Consider the following 18,365-nt stretch of genomic DNA (forward strand, 5'->3'; position numbering starts at 1 on the left):
CCTTTAAGACAAGGTCAAGCTAGAGTACGTTATTACTAATTTCCTTTTTATGTTCCTCTATTAGTGTTTCCATTCTCACAACTTCTCATGCAAGCATTGAAGTATTTAGAAATAAATATCCACACATTCTTGCTTATTAATTAAATAAAATACAACCTTCCATCAATGGTTTATATCGTTTTAACAATATGGTAAAAAATAATTAAGAGAATCAAGCAATTATTGCTCTCGATCCTTTGATTACATTTTACAACCACAAGACAGTGTGAATTATTTTTATTTATTTGAATCACAATGTTTTGCAATCATTAATAATGTATGTCAGATAACCAAACATAAGCACTTTATAACTTTCCTTCTTTCCTTCAAAATTTATTTGTTACTTTTAGTTTACAACTTGGGTTAACTCCAACAATGACAAATTTTGTTTTATTGTACAAGGAATAACTATTTTAATGAACTACAAATATCTTAAAGACGTTTACTAAGATAACACAACAAAAATACCTAAGGAACAGAGCTTGCATCAATTTTACAAATTTAATGGAAGATAAACAGCACATATTCATCTTTGCATTAAATGAAACGGTCAATTTTATGCACAAACACTGTCAAACACAAAGAAATGATGAACAATCTATAAGATGACCCAAACAACATCCCTAGAATGTCTCGCAAGATGACTTTAAAAGATGTAAATATTAGTAATCCTGCAAATCAATCCCGACGTAGGGGGAACCTCCTGACCTCTATGCCGTCCTTGGTGACGATGTTGATGACCACCTCGTCGCCCGTGTAGATGTCACGCTCTGCCGCAGAAATAAAGCCGTCACGGACTATCTTGATCACCTGGTCCTTGGTCAGGGGGGTGCGCTCCATGGCCGGCTGGTTCTTGAATCCCACCTGTGGAAAGACAAGGAATAAATCACAGGTTGAAGAAAAATATACGCCTGTATTTAAAAGATACCTGCAGAAAGATAAGGAATGAATCACAGATTAAAGAAATGTATATGGCGGTATTTAAAACCTACCTGCAGAAAAATAAGGAACAAGAGATTGCCAATCAATATTGTCCCCTACCGGTGAAACTCCACCCTTGTCAGTAATTTTTGTGTGTATTTGTTGCCATAGCAACCAAAATTTTTGACGTAGGAACAAAATGATTTGACGTGCATAATCTCCATATTGCCATCTGTCCATGTTTCAAGTTTCATGAAAAAATATGAAGAACTTTTAAAGTTATCGCAGGATCCAGAAAAGTGTGACGGACTGACACACAGAGCGCAAACCATAAGTCCCCTCCGGTTTCACTGGTAGGGGACAATAAATCACAGATAGAAGAAACAAATATGATAATGACTGTATTTCACCCTTTACTACCCAGATAGGTTCTTTGTTGCCTTTGAAGTCCCTTAGAAAATCAAATTAAGCAAGACTATATATGTCCCCTACCGGCTCCACCATTGTCAGAATTTTTTAAAATAATTTTATTTGTTGCCATAGCAACCACAATTTTTGACATAGGAACAAAATGAATTGACGTGCATAATGTCCATATCGCCATCTATTCATGTTTCAAGTTTCATGAAAAAATATGAAGAACTTTTAAAGTTATCAGGATCCAGAAAAGTGTGCAGGATTCACCATTTTCAGCAGTATTTCTAGTCTATTTGTTGCTTTAGCAACCAGAATTCTTGAAGTAGGAACAAAATGAAATGACGTGCATAATCTTCATAATGCCATCTGTCCATGTTTCAAGTTTCATGAAAAAATGTGAAGAACTTTTAAAGTTATCGCAGGACCCAGAAAAGTGTGACAGACTGACAGACCGACGGACACACAGAGCGAAAACCTTAAGTCCCCTCCTGTGAAACCGGTAGGGGATAATTAAAGTCCTTTCTTACTAGACTCAAGTTTTAAAGGCTTCATTTCAATACCTTTGCTACTGATAAGCAGCAAACATCATAATACCTGAACAGAGATAGAATAACTTGCAGGCTATTCTGGTTTTACGCTGGTTGCATATGGCCATTTTCACTTTGAAGAAAAAATATCAGTACAGAAAGAACAAAATGAATATGATATAAATATTATGTGACTACCAAAATAACAATGAGAAATAGTAATATAAATCCCATCTGCAGAAAGGTACAGACATTGAGGAAACCAATATGATGGTGTTAAAACCTACCAGTAGAAAGTAAGCAATTAATCAGTGATTATGTGATTACCTAAATATCAATGAGAAATGGTTATTTAAAACCCTCCTACAGAAAGGAACGTAATGATTACGACACAAATAACATGAATTATCAATAATTATTTGAAATCCACAAGCAGATAGGAAAGTAACTAGAGATTTGTCACAATCAAGACGACTCTGACAACGCTTTGTTAGCTATGTTCAAGGGCTAACTAGAGTGTTATTTTAACCTTTGGTGTAAAGGTGGCAAGCCATTCAGCTAGGAGAATTTAAAGAAGAGATGGGAACAGTATTTTTTTGGATATGCATTATTACATGTTTATATATGCTTTGTTACAAAACATTAATAAAACAAGAAACTGTCGGAGACGGGTGATGCTCCCCCAATTTTTTTTTGTCACAATATTGCACTATATATTCAGATAAAAGGAAACGTCTTTATGGGCATAACTTTGGACAAAATAATACAATGGATGGTTTAGCAACTTAAACATTTCAAAGGGCCATAACTCTCTAAATAATTCATCTAACCAGAACCCACTAATAACATGCACATCTCCTCAAGGTAGTTAAGCTTCCCATAAAGCTTCATTGAAGTCCAGTCAGTAGTTGGGGAGAAATAGCCCGGACAAGAATTGCACTATATGTACAGTTTATAGAAAATTTCAAAGGACCATAACTCTGTGAAAAATCATCCGACCATAACCAGCTGATAATATGCACATCTCCTGTTGGTAGTGAAGCTTCCCATAAAGTTTCATTGAATTCCCGTGATAAGTTGCTGAGAAATAGCTCGGACAAGAATTGCACTATATGTACAATGGAAAATTTCAAAGGGCAATAACTCTGTGAAAAATCATCCGACCATAACTGGCTGATGATATGCACATCTCCTGTTGGTAGTGAAGCTTCCCATGAAGTTTCATTGAATTCCCGTAATAAGTTGCTGAGAAATAGCTCGGACAAGAATTGCACTATATGTACAATGGAAAATTTCAAAGGGCCATAACTCTATGAAAAATCATCCGACCAGAACCGGCTGAAAATATGCACATCTCCTCTTGGTTGTGAAGCTTCCCATTAATTCATTGAATACCGGTCATTAGTTGCTGAGAAATAGCCCGGACAAGAATTGCACTATATGTACAGTTAATGGAAAATTTCAAAGGGCCATAACTCTGTGAAAAATCATCCGACCAGAACCCGCTGATAAAATGCACATCTCTTGGTAGTGAAGCTTCCCATAAAGTTTAATTGAATTCCGGTCATTAGTTGCTGAGAAATAGCCGTGACAAGAATTGCACTATATGTACAGTTAATGAAAAATTTCAAAGGGCCATAACTCTGTGAAAAATCATCCCACCATAACCGGCTGATAATATTAACATCTCCTCTTGGTAGTGAAGCTTCCCATAAAGTTTAATTGAATTTCTGGTCATTAGTTGCTGAGAAATAGCCCGGACAAAAATTGTGCACAGACGGACGGACACACGGATGGACGGACAGACGAAGCGGTGACTATATGCTCCCCCCATTTTTGGGGGAACATAATAATTGGCTACAAATGCCAATTTACATAATGCCTAAACTATGTGTGATTAACATATCTGAGAATATATTTTTAAAAAGCCTCTAACTTATAAATTTAGGTCAAATTTTAATTAATTTGATCCAAATTAAGTTTACAATGTGAGACGAAATTTTAAGTAGTTATATGGATAGTTAAATGGAAACATATATATCTTTTGATCATGGGAATGGTACCAAATGGGTCCCCAATTAGCCCTAAAAAAATACTGGGTGAACTTTCCCTTGGAAGGCGTGTGTTATCCAAGAACAGCCCGTGCAGTCTGCACCAGCTAATCTGGGACAATACATTCTCCTTTCATGGAACTTGTCGCTAAAAGCATGTCTCTTCTAAACACAAATCCAGTATAGGCCAAAAGTGACATCCCTGATTATCCTATGATTACACTTGTAACTGGGACAACACTTTACACACATGCTTTAAACCCCGTTTTTTTCAAAGCTTGACCAACTTGGTGAATAAATGTCTCTAACACACACACCTGGTTGTCCATGAGAGGTTGGAGCATGGAGCTTGCTGACCCTCCTGCACGGAACGTCTCCCTCTCGTAGGAACCCACGGGGTCAAAACTGAACACACAGCCCTTCCCTGAATACAGATCATGGAAAATATGAACAAACAGCCCTTCCCTGAATACAGAACGTGGAAAATATGAACATACAGATCTTCCCTGAATACAGAACATGGAAAATATGAACACACTGCTCTTCCCTGAATAGAGAACATGGAAAATATTTACACACCTCTCTTCCCTGAAAAGAGAGCATGGAAAATATCAACACGCATCACTTCCCTGAAAACAGAACATGGAAAATATGAACACACATCCCTTACCTGAAAACAGAACAGGGTCAAAACAAACACATTGTTCGACTGTTAACACAGACAACAGGTAAAACAGGTTACTCACAACCCTTGCCTTTTTAAGCAGAACATCAGATAAACTGAATACACAGCTCTTGCATATATAATCACAACATCGGAAAGTCTAAACACACAGCCCTTGTCGATAGTTTGATGCTTGTAAATAAATGAAAACATTTCTTGTCCAAAGTAAGATGATAGTAAAAAAACTGAACACAGCCCATGCCCAAAGTCGATGATATTAAAAACTGAGTACAATCCTTGTCCAAAGTCAGACGATAGTAAAAACTGAACACAGTCCCAGAGACGCTGAGGAAGCCTGCTACAAAATTTACCAGTGCAGGGCTTCTGGGCGTTTCATAGTTTCATTCAATGACAAAAGAATAGCAACTACAAAGTTTGCATGGATACTTATATATATCTGACTAACCATTAGTTAAACTTATTAATATTTCTTAACAACATGCAAGTGATGATTGCAAACAACGCACCTTCGTCATCAATACCAGCAACAATATTGTAGACATAGTAGGGAAAGAACCTCCTGTAGTAGAGGATAGTTGACAGCATTGCGGCCACAGCAGTTGTGCTCATGTCTTTTGTGTGCTCATGGTAATACATCTGTTATGTACAAAAAAAAACAGGTCTCCTTCCGTCATAATGCATGGCACAACAAACAGGTCTGCTTACGTCATAATGAATTACACAACAAACAGGTCTCCTTACTTCATAATGCATGACATAACTAACAGGTCTGCTTACGTCATAATGCATAAAACAAACAAACAGGTCTGCTTACTTCATAATGCATGACATAACTAATATGTCTGCTAATGTCATAATGCATGGCACAACAAACAGGTCTGCTTACTTCATAATGCATGACATAACAAACAGGTTTGCTTACGTCTTAATGCATGACACAGTAATCAGGTCTGCTTATGTCATTATGCATGACACAACAAACATGTCTTCTTACATCATAATGCATAAAACAAACAAACAGGTCTGCTTATGTCATAATGCATGACAAAACAAACAGGTCTGCTTACTTCATAATGCATGACACAACAAACAGGTCTGCTTATGTCATAATGCATGACACAACAAACAGGTCTGCTTGTGTCATAATGCATGACATAACAAACAGGTCTGCTTACGTCATAATGCAACTGCCAAACAAGTCTGCTTACATCATAATGCATGACACAACAAACAGGTCTGCTTATGTCATAATGCATGACATAACAAACAGGTCTGCTTACGTCATAATGCAACTGCCAACTCAACTGGGATCACCATCATATTTACTTATGCACTTATGTACTTATACCTTTATACGAGCCTGCAGCACTTTAATGAGTGTGAGAACATCACCGTGAAAGCCACATGCACCGACCACAGTGTTCTTAGTGAGCTGGTATGTCTTTGGCTGGTCCCGAGTGTGAATGGAGAAGCCCTCACTGAGCCGGGAGTCAGACGCGATCACCGAGAAGTCCTCCCCTGCCACAGCCAGCACAGACCTGAACATTGTAATGAGACTCATCTTTAGAAAAAAGCTTTATTAATGTAGGTAAAGTGTTGTGCCAGAGTATCCTGTGTAAAAAACTTGATACATTAACCGAACTATAAAAATATTTATGTTTGACAAATAACATGTGCTTACCTAAATTAAGGGTGTTTTTATACACAGGACGTTGGTTGTTTGGGGCTTGATCAGACAAAATAAAACAAAAATGCATATGACACTGCATTTGGGTATTTAAAATGCAAGCAAGTAATTGCCAACTAGATTGAGCTGGTAATACTTACATGTACCCTGGTTACTCTTAAGTATACTTGAATGTACCCCGGTTACTCTTAAGTAAACTTGAATGTACCCCGGTTACTCTTAAGTATACTTGAATGTACCCCAATTACTCTTAACTATACTTGAATGTACCCCGGTTACTCTTAAGTATACTTGAATGTACCCCAGTTACTCTTAAGTTTACTTGAATGTACCCGGGTTACTCTTAAGTTTACTTGAATGTACCCCGGTTACTCTTAAGTATACTTGAATGTACCCCGGTTACAGAAAATATACTTCTAATGCGGAATTAGATGTTATTGGCTTTTTCCAAATTAATTATGTTCATATTTATGTTATGTAAATATTCTATGAAGTGGCCTATATATTATCAAAACCATTGCTAAAGCAAAGCATATCGATGCAAGTTTTGTTGAAAGATAATTTTGTTTTGTATTCTGTAGCGCGTCTTACGACATCGGATTTTGGGCAGTAATAAAACTCAGGTATAGCCTAAATTGGCAAGGTACATGTAAGTATATTTATCGTTCCCAGGGTACATTTAAAGGGGCCTTTTCACTGATTTTGACATGTTTTGAAGTTTGTCATTAAATGCTTTATATCGATAAATGTAAACATTTAATTTTAAAAGCTCCAGTAAAAAATCAAAAATGAAATTTAAACAAAGCAAATTCGTTGAATTGATATCCCTCGCCAATATGCTTCTGGACATAAAAGTGTTATATTTGACACTCAAAAAAGCATTTTTTCAAGATACAAAGGGCCATAACTCCTTTATGATCCGATAGTGTACAATGCCATTTGGCGTTCATCATCCTCTTATCCATATTATACTCATACCAAGTTTCAATGAAATTCGCCAAAGCACTTCCAATATATGGCTCCGGACACAAAAAAGCATTTTTCCAAGATGCAAAGGGCCATAAGTCTGTTATTAACAGATGGTGTACAATGCCATTAGGCGTGCATCATCCTCTTATCCATATTTATACTCATGCCAAGTTTCATTGAAATCCGCCAAAGCACTTCCAAGAAATGGCTCCGGACACAAAAGTGCCGGACGGACGGAAGGACGGACAACGCCAAAACAATATCCCTCCGCCTATGGCGGGGGATAAAAAGGAAAAAAAGTGGCCCTCAGCAGGGCTCGAACCAGTGACCCCCGGAATCCTGAAGTAAAAACGCATTAGCCAACTGAGCTATACAGCCAATCATATATAGCATACATATTTTATACCTTATATAAGCAATCTTCGTAGTTTCACAAATTTAAACAACAACAACAGAACTCTCCAAATTATTCAATTGTTTCGCGTTGCAACGCTTTATAATTTTTAGGTTTTTAAATCGTCAAAAGATGCATATATTGGCTATAGTAGACCATGGTAAATGTTCAGTAATACTATTTCCTCACAAATATCATAACTAAACCGAAAATGTTCGAATCTGAAACAACTTTTTTCAATTTTGTCAATTTACCAAATCGTGAAAAGATCCCTTTAAGTATACTTCATTAGTATCTGAGCCAACAATGACCAATCGAGCATTAATTACTTAGCCCCATATATATCCAAAAACTATGTAATCTAGCAACAAATGAATAATTGAGATGACAGGCGTTTGCAAAATATGCCATATCGCCAGAATGGCTTGTTGAAGTTACAGATAGAAAAGATTGGAAAAATGCAGGTTCCCCAAGGATTTTGCTTTCAGAAATTCAAGCACCACAGCAAGGGACCGTTAACTGGCCAGTGGAAAGCAATTGACAAATATTTTTTTTCTCGCTATATGTCACAAGGTCTAAATAATTTGATGATGTACACAATTTGTCAAAAATGTGTAGGTGGATAGAATAATACATGTTACATGGTTTCATGTACTTGACAGTCAAATAATATTAAAAGAAAGATGTATAACAAAGAAAGTAATGGCAACCTGATTTAGTCAACTGTTTGCCATGCAGGGATTTGGCTTTACATGTAAAGCACATTTTACACACCTGCAGTTACATGTACCTTAGTTGGTTTCTTTATAGATGTGGATTTGAGCGCCACAAAAGGACACTTTTTATTTTTTGGGCAGTTTAAACCTGAATGTGATGGCAGTACGAGAGATTTAGATACTTTCTTAAAATGCAAAAGAACTGCACATGGCAACAATATTCAAGCTTTATTTTAAATGTAAAAACAATGGTTGCATATTGTACCAGTGATTCATTTTGCTGTGCGTCCCGCGTGCCAGACGCACGTTTTTTTTCTGGGGACGCATCATTCTCAAACATGTGCGTACTCGGGACGCATTGTTTAAAAACTCTGATTTTCAACATCTTCAAAGTTGTACATGATACAGTGTTCGATTCGTGGAGATAAGCGAAACACATGTAAACACCGTTTTGAAAATTAGAACGGAAGTAACATTACTATATATATAACATTCAGAATGTAATACGCGTATTTTGATTGGTTGAAATATATCAATTATCCAATCAGTTACTGCGTTTTATTAAAAGTTTGTTGGACGTTTAATTGGCTGTCCCGGATGGTAAACAAAGAAAATGCCACCCAAAAAAGTTTTCAAAATTAATCCTCAACAATTTAAACTCCCTGTGTAATTTATCAATAACGCAGCCTCGATGTAAACCATGTTGTTTAAATGTGAATAATAAACCGCGGAAAACACATTTTGCGTTCGCCTGTTGTGAGCGCAGACAGTTATATAGTAAAGCGATGTTATTATACTTTTCTGGATGAATTGATAATTGTTGTTTTTTCTAAAGTGACAATTAAAAATTTGTAAGTTTTCAAATAAAAAGCATCTTTTATTTTTATACGGTACATACATAATAGTGATACAGATCGTACAGTATTCCGTCTTACAGTACAGCCAAAGCGGCACAAACATAATCCGCGGCTACGCCACGGCCAGATTATTAGTCCGCGGCGGCCGAATCGTGTGTTCACGCGGCGTATCGCCGTGGAACTCGGCATCGATTCGCGCAACGACGCCGAGTCTGTATAAACCACGCGTACTTTCGCGGAGTAAATCCGCCGCATACGTACGCGGCGGATCGAGTGAAAAGATATCCACCTACATGTATATACATGTATGTGTAGCGTAGAATTAATTATGCGCAACTGTTTTATGTTTCGTTCGATTATCATTATTAAATTTGTAATCCGAAACACACTTCCGAATTTTAATGCTAACGCGTCCATTGGCAAATTCTAGCGTCAAATAAACAGTGCTAAAATATCCTTTGTTTCATAAAAAGCGCGCGAAAATTATGCAGACATGTAGAACGTCGTTTGGAAAGTTTGGGTGTATTTTGTTTTGTATAAATACATGAACATAACGTCAGGCGTAAATCGCGTGTTCAGTGGAGAAAAAAAACGCCCCGATTAGACGTTATTTCATCATCTCTATAAATAGTAACAAATGCCAAAATGTATTTGATACTTAAGGAAATATCGAGAATGTTTGTGTATCGTAAATATTTACCAGCATTTGCTTTAAAACTGGAATATACGGGATTATCGGGTAATTAGTAGCGATATTAACTGTATAATATGAACAAAATAAAACGTGTTTATATACGCATATTCAAACAATAGTTATGATAAGCTGATAATTAACAAAACTACAAATACGTCGTCACCGTCTTGATTATTGATGTGGCTTCAAACTGCTAATTTTCTCAGCTAAAATATAATAGCGGAATCAACATGCAATTAATTTATAAATCCACCATATGCTGGAGCCTTGACCACTTGTATGTGCGAAAACATAATTACGTGACCTTGTTTATGTGTGAAATACATACGCTACGGTCGGGAAACAAACTTAATAATTGGCCAGACACATTAACTATGCTTACATGTATATGCTAATACAATCCGCGCACAATAAATTTATTATGATTTTAATTATTATTATAATTGTTCTTTCAAAATTTGTTAACTACATGTAACTAATAATAAAAAAAAATATTTCATGATCGCATCGACTCGGCATCATGTCGCGGACCGCGGCATGCCTCGGCCGACAGATGCGAAGTTTCGCGGCGAAATGCGACTTGCCGCAGCATACTGACGCGGCTTCAACGACTGACGCGGCATCGACTCGTTTCGCCTTGCCGCCGTGGATCGCGAAATACGTTTGTTCCGCTTTGGCTGTACTGTATGTAACGTAGAATGTAAGTACATCTAACAACACATACATCTGCTATTCATACTGCAGGATGTGAGAGGGGTTTTTCTGTACAGAATAAGGTCTTGACCAAATTCAGGTTAACTGTATGGAAACAAGACAAACTTATGAGAGTGAAGTTGTGCAATTTTGCCCAGAATGACCTTATGGAAAAAGCTCTCCCTGTTTGGAGAAAAAACAAGGCAAGAAGGCTATACACCTTAAATACAGTATGAGTGTTGTTACACTAAATCTGTATTGAAGTTGTAAACCTTTTGACTAAAGCAGAAATTGTCTTTTGTCACACTGTTTGAAAGGGCTTATTTTGACCAAAAAATTATAAACACTAGTCATCAAATTTATTAAAACACTAGTCAGTCCAAATTGTTAAAGATGTTAAAAGTTCTCTGTTTAAGATGTCATATGTTTCACTGTTTGTTATTTAAAGTCAAACAAATAAAGATTTTACTTGCTATAAACCTATTTCTGTTTTTAGCTGTAAAATTGCATAAAAGAGCCCCTGGATAAGGCGTATCATGTTTAGTACTCAGTAGATTATTTGTGACGAATTTACAAAGACACAATCTGGGATCCATTGTTTTCAGTTTGGACCCATTGTTTCAAAATATGCGAGTCCCAGGGACTCATTGATGTAGATTTCAAAATGAATCACTGTTGTACATGCAAACTGATCCTATTAAAGCAACCTCAGTCTGTTTATCTCAAAATATATCCCCCTATCAGGTCTAAAAATGACTCTCCCTTTGACATAGTCCAACTTGTTGACGCTCTCTGTCTCAAATATTAAGCTACTTTTTATATTGGTAATATTTGGAGCGTACAACTGAGCAAGCATTAAAACAATGTTGGACAGTTTTCCTTCTTTGTCCAGGTTTTTTTCTCCACTTTTTGGGAAGATAGCCCATGGCTTTGGAATTGGGAATTTTATCGGAATTTTCATGAAATTGGGAAAATTAATTCATTAGCCTTTTTTTCACACGTAAAGTCCACTAATTAGGGAAATACTAAATTTAATATAACACTTTATTATCATTTAAATTAAAAGAACAAAATCATACAAAACTTTGTTAGATGTAATTGAATTAAAATTTAGATAAAATACGCATAAGACACTTCTTTCTAAAAAAAAAAAAAAAAAAAAAAAAAATTTTTTTTTTTTTTTTGGGGGGAAATTGGGAATTTGTTGCCACATTTTGGAAAAAAAGTTTACTTTTTGGGATTGGGAACATAGCCGGATTTCGGCTATAAAATCGGGCCAAAAAAAACCTGTTGTCTATATTGTTGCACATGGATTTTGTGCGCAACATTCAAGCCCCGATATCAGACACTTAATATCAACGGATTGCAATAATATTTACATACCTAGCTGTGTAGATAATTCATTTCTCGATAATGTTCATTAAAAATTATGTAATGACACTTTGAATTTTGCACGCCTGAGCAATTTAAATCCAACCACTATTCAAATTGTCAATATCTCTCGATTTGCTTGCTGTGTAGATATAAATCGATAACACATCCTCGATGTAAAGCATGTGGAAGAATAAACAGCATAAAATACAGTTTGCGTTCGTCTGTTGTGGTGCAGAGCTTTATATACATGTAGTAAACCAGGGCTCTCAATCTATCAAATCTGCCGCAGTCCCCCACCTGAAAAGTGTACTTTTTTCCCCTTTTGGGGTGAAAAATTCCCCCTAAAAAAAAAAAAAAAATTTTTTTTTTTTTTTAATACAAAGATGTGTCTCATGATTTTTATATCTCAATTCTATTTCAATTTAATCTTTTCAAACATACTAAATTATGAAAAATGCAATGAATATAGTGCAAACATGTACAAATGAAATAATGAAAGAGTAAGTAAAAAAATCCCCCAAAAAAGGAAACGCCGCGAAAATTCCCCCTCCTAAGGGCTGCGGACCCCTTCCCCCAAAGTAGTGTGAGGGCCCTGTAAACCAATGTTATTACACTTTTCTGGATTAACTAAGCATTGTTTTTTTTCTCAAGTGACAATTAAAAAGTTCTGAAATAAATATTATCTTTTATTTTTATACGGTTCATAAATAATAGTGATACAGATCGTACAGTATACCGTCCTATGTAACGTAGAATGTAAGTACATAAAGCAACACAGACAGAGGTGCGAAAAAGACATGCATAAAAAGTTGCTGAAACTTAAAAGAGTGAATAGAAACTGCACCATATTTGTTTTGAACATATGCTTATTAAATCGACAAAGATACTGAGCATACTAGATCTACTTAGGTAAAAGTCGGTGTTAAAAGCTCATGTTAAATATAGCAACCACAGACATATTTTTTTAATTTAAGTTATCTTATTCTTTATAAAGATTATAAAGACAATTAAATAACCTTTTGAGTTTTTGAAATATCTTAAGTAGAACCAAAGTTATGAGCTTTTAAAGTTTTAAACTTTGCGTCGGTTTTATGAATTCTCTCCCAATACTTTAGTCCAGTACTATCAAGTCTTCGCGGAACCTTTTCGAATAAATATTTTAGTTAAATTGCTTTAACTTTTTTATTTATAATTCAAATGTCATAATATTTGGTGGTCTTATGTATTTTTTCATGATCTATCCAATGCAGCAACTTTCAATGCAGTATCTCCACTCATTACCAAGATAATTGCTTATTACTACAGGAAAAAATCTGCAAAAAAACAACAAATATCTTTACCAACTTTATTCAAGATCTTTTTTTATATATATTATAGTTTTGTTCAGTTTTTTTGCAAAATCAAACATGCTATGGTATATTCAACAATATAGCAATGATTCAATAACACATGTTATATAATAGATACACTAATTAATATTAAGTGTAATAAAGATATGAACATCAGCTGCAACAACGTAAGCCCTGCAATAAAACTTGAAAGAATTTCATTGTGTAATATATGTAACACTTGCTTAAAAAATAAGGGTTTGTCAATCTGTGATTTCATTCATCTATAGTAGCAGCTGAATTTATTGTTTAAATGCAACAGCACATTTATGTGAAAAAACACTCTTTGTATTTGTTATACAGTTCATTGAGTTCAATGTAATCCTTGAAGAACCACTGGCGCCCAGAGTTCATGCATTCCGGCACACTGCATTGTTGGTTTCTGAAATGAAAAATAAATATATATATAATATATATATATAATTATGTTGTATTTTTATTGTATTTACAACCGAACATCATCAGTATACAATGAAAAATACAGCTCTAGATTGTAAATGAAGATGTATTTTATTTAACTGACATAGTGCTCTTCAAAATAACATTTAACATATCTGTATGAATTATATTTTATAATAAAATAATAACAGTAAATGCCATTACAATATGATTTGTCTACTTAAAAGCCATATAATGCTTATATGAATTGATTTCTGGTTTATAATATGAATCAAATCTCTGATTTATGCAAGATTAACCCATTTATGCCTAGCGTCTAGAAAAAAGGCATTGGCAAACAGCGTAGACCCAGATGAGACGCTGCATGATATGGCATCTCATCTGGGTCTGCGCTGTTTGCTTAAAGGAATTTCTGTAAGAAATATTCTAAATATAGAAATAAATATACTGACATCCCTAACTTTGGAAATAAATTAAACCAATTTAGAAGGATGGGAGAGTCCACTAGGCATAAATGGGTTAAGAAACAAGTTAGCTTAAGTTAGGGACTGAGGTTAACAAGATTTCTTAGAAGATTAACAGGGTAATAGTAATACTGTGATACATAAAACAAACTCATACATCGAATAAATAACATAAACAGTCGTTTTGAAACATGAACTTTTAGTTTTCAAACGATTTTCCTAGGTAACTGACGTTTACAAAATCTAATCGGGTCACAAACTGTGACGATGACATACAACCGTCACATACATCATCGTAAAATCAACAAAACAATGCAATGCTTTATTTACATTTAATACATCGCATTCTTATATAAATAAAACAAAAAACATATTATTTGTTTGCAAGCGATAGTTACCTGTTTCGAACCATTAAAATCGATATATTTATCGATTCAACTACAGCGAGTAAACATTTTTGGAATTTCCCAAGATGGCGTCATATGGAAAAATTTTCTCAACCGCGTGGCCTTGATGACCCCGCACATTCGAATCACGATGCGATCGTCAATTTCTAATCAATTTTAACATATTATTCACCATTTTAACCAGCAGAAATTGATTTTTTTTGCGATATATGCCGCTATTATGTATTTTCTATACTTTTCGTTCCATTTTCGTCTAACTTTAGGGCTTTGTTGTTTCATTATTTTTTGTCGTAGAACTAAGCGGCTTAAATCATTGTAAACAACAATCTTTTCTTTGATTGGTCAAATGAAAATCATTTGCATATGTTACCAAACAACAATCGCATTCAACTTTGATTACACACATTTTACTTAAACGCCGCCGGGAGCTCGCTCGATACCGACGCTTCAAAGCATCAAATAGGCAAACTAATTATCAATAGTCTTAATCAACAAACAATGAACAAATAATAAAGATATGTATATCATTGTAAAGTTTATTTATTAAGCTTTAATTACATAGCATTTTCATTATTATTGCATGATAATTACTTATTGAAATATTGGTTAGAAGTAAACAACCCCCCGGAAATCGATACGATATCGGAAAATTCTAGTGGGCTTATTATCCCCACGCTTTTTGAAAAAAAGGTGGGGATATTGTGGTGATCTCCGCCGTCCGTCCGTCTGTCCGTCCGTCCGTCTGTCCGTCCGTCCTGGCCACTATCTCCTCCTACACTAAAAGCACTAGAACCTTGAAATTTACACACATGGTAGCTATGAGCATATGTGCGACGGTGCACTATTTGGAATTTTGATCTGACCCCTGGGTCAAAAGTTATAGGGGTTGGGGTGGGGCCGCGTCAGAAATTATCACTCATTTTTTTAGGTTATTTTACATTTACTTCTTTATTTCTACACCGATTCACTTCAAATTGATACTGGACCTCACCTATGACAATACAGTCAATCTCAACCATGCATGGCCCCATTCCCAACCCTGGGGCGCCCCACCCACATAGGCCACACCCACCAAAAATTTCCATTTACTATAATTTTTTCATTTCTACACGGATTCACTTCAAATTGATACTGAACTTTTGTTATGACATTAGGGTCAATCTCAACTATGCATGGCCCCAATCCCAACACTGGGGCGCCCGCCCACATAGGCCACACCCACCAAAAAATTCCATTTACTATAATTTTTTCATTTCTACACGGATTCACTTCAAATTGATACTGAACTTCTCTTATGACATTAGGGTCAATCTCAACTATGCATGTTCCCATAACCAACCCTGGGGCCCCGCCCACATAGACCACACCCACCCAAAATTGCCTTTACTATAATTTCTTCATTTCTACACCGATTCACTTCAAATTGATATTGAACTTCTCTTATGACAATACAGTCAATCTCAACTATGCATGGCCCCATTACCAACCCTGGGGCGCCCCGCCCACATAGACCACACCCACCCAAAATTGCCTTTTACTATAATTTCTTCATTTCTACACCGATTCACTTCAAATTGATACTGAACCTCTCTTATGACAATACGGTCAATCTCAACTATGCATGGCCCCATTACCAACCCTGGGGCGCCCTGCCCACATATGTCACACCCACCCAAAATTGCCTTTTACTATAACTTCTTCATTTCTACACCAATTCACTTCTAATTGATGATGAACTTCTCTTATGACAATACGGTCAATCTCAGCTATGCATGGCCCCATTACCAACCCTGGGGCACACCTAGGTCAAACATTCGGCGTGGGGATACGCGTCGGCCTCTGCCGCGCCATTTCTAGTCAGGTCTTCTGTGGTTGCTATTAAATAAAATTATGCATACTACATGTTGCACCGTAATGCCTTCTTCTGCTTGGTTCATATTTAAATCAGTTTCATGACATTGCGACAGGTCAGTGATTGTTTTGCGATTTAAGCAGATGTTGAACTGAAGAATTTAAGCCTATCTAACTTCAATTCAAAGATATTTGAGATAAAAATGGACTTCTGAACTAAATCATTATGAGTTGGTAATGTTTATTCAGGGTTCGCCAAAACCGTCGGCCCGCCGGTCCTGACCGGCAAATTTTTCTCAGGACCGACAAGTGATTTAAGATAATCGGTCCGACTGACCGACACAATCGGATGAAAAATGGTTTCAAAAAGATCACTCAAATTGTATAATGTGCTATTGGATTAATAGAAGGTAAATGCTTTTTGTTCAACTTCTGTCAAAATCCTTTTTTCTTACCTTCATTTTGATGTTTAAAGTTGGATTAGAATTGACTATCATATCCGAGTTCAAAATCAATGGTCTTTGTTAAAAAAAGCAACCGAGTGCGTCCGCCATTTTGTTTGTTCCATTTAATTTCTCCACAACAAAAACCGCATGAACACTTGTTTCAACAGGCATTTGTGAGCATTTCTGTTAAAAAGTTTCATTATTATATTGATATATTTTAATTTACATACCAACAATTTCTGAAATCAAAATTAGATTTTTCACCCGATGTACTATATTTCGGATATTTTAAAATTCGGACATAGGGATATTTATGTGTTGATTTGTTGTTTATAGTTTGTAGCAATATGTTTTGTGTTATTTCAGACAACAAGAATGAATGGTGGTAATTATCATGGGCCTTTCTATCAAGAAATAGGTGTGAAATGCATTCATTTAATTGAACCTGGAAATCAACCACCTCAGCTAAGAGAAAATATTTTAACAATAGGTGTTGTTTTAGACCTTGTGAATTGGCTAATAAACAGAAATTGAAGTCATCCAAAGTAGTGTGAATGGGTGTGTGCATTTAAGTCAAACTTGATTGGATGTCACCCTAACTTTTCAAGAACACGGATTTGTAGAGCTGTGGAGGCTAAAAAACAGTTTGACAAAAAGAAGTCTAAAAAGTATGCCTTTGGTTTATATGTGGTTTATTATTAATATAATAATTGTTTAATTATATCGACATTGGACATGGTTTTATTGTATTTTAATGTGATCAAAACCAATAAACATCTTAAAGGTACTTCTTTTGTTGTGATTTGCTGTTATAGTTTAGTCGGACAGTGGGACTGACAGAAACTGTTTCGGACTGACAAAAAATTTAAGTCTGTCAGTCCGAATGACTGACAGATTTTTCAAGTTTTGGCGAACCCTGTTTATTACACAAATTGATGAAAATTTAAACTTTCTGGTGTCCAACACATATGCGACTCTTCCCTGATAAGACATTAAAAAGAATTTAGCCCATATAGACACTGTTTGAAAATTCTCAATATTGGATTTCCAGTGGACGTGGGTGGGGTATTGAAATTTCACAACAAGAATACCAGGAGTACAAGAATACTTACCCTCCATTAAAAGAATAAGGGCTAAAATCTCTTTGTCTGGGGCCGGATGACATTGAGTATTCAATCCCTCTTAGCTGCTCAACTTCCATGATGTTTCTAAAAATGTGCTTTCAGAATGATACAGAAATGGTCCAGAAATGACAATGCTAAGTTGTTGTGATTTCGCCTGCAAGTCTCGTTTATTCACGAACTCTTACTCTTAACGAAAAGTAAAAGGATCATTTATTTTTTAATCACAACTATGAAAATAAGAAGAAAGAATTTATTCACATTA

The 18,365-nt window shown here is 35.6% G+C and overlaps 1 protein-coding gene across 1 annotated transcript; it reads right to left on the bottom strand.

The window, feature by feature from the left end:
- Positions 1-266: 266 nt before the first annotated feature.
- LOC127860986 (proteasome subunit beta type-1-like) lies at positions 267-18,273 on the bottom strand. The gene is made up of 5 exons (XM_052399318.1): positions 18,092-18,273; positions 5,989-6,178; positions 5,147-5,276; positions 4,273-4,379; positions 267-903 (listed from the first exon to the last, which is right to left on the bottom strand). Exons 1-5 carry the CDS (start codon positions 18,178-18,180, stop codon positions 718-720), a joined length of 702 nt encoding a protein of 233 aa, XP_052255278.1. The 5' UTR covers positions 18,181-18,273; the 3' UTR covers positions 267-717.
- Positions 18,274-18,365: the final 92 nt, after the last annotated feature.

The sequence above is a fragment of the Dreissena polymorpha genome, chromosome 15, assembly GCF_020536995.1.
Source record: "Dreissena polymorpha isolate Duluth1 chromosome 15, UMN_Dpol_1.0, whole genome shotgun sequence".
NCBI lineage: Eukaryota > Metazoa > Mollusca > Bivalvia > Myida > Dreissenidae > Dreissena > Dreissena polymorpha.

Coding starts and splice junctions, on each gene's coding strand:
- LOC127860986 (XM_052399318.1), bottom strand. CDS start 18,180: ATGGAAGTTGAGCAGCTAAGAGGGATTGAATACTCAATGTCATCCGGC. Junction 4,380..5,146: donor TGCTGGTATTGATGACGAAG/GTGCGTTGTTTG, acceptor ATCTGTATTCAG/GGAAGGGCTGTGTGTTCAGT. Junction 904..4,272: donor AACCTCTCATGGACAACCAG/GTGTGTGTGTTA, acceptor GTCTTTCCACAG/GTGGGATTCAAGAACCAGCC.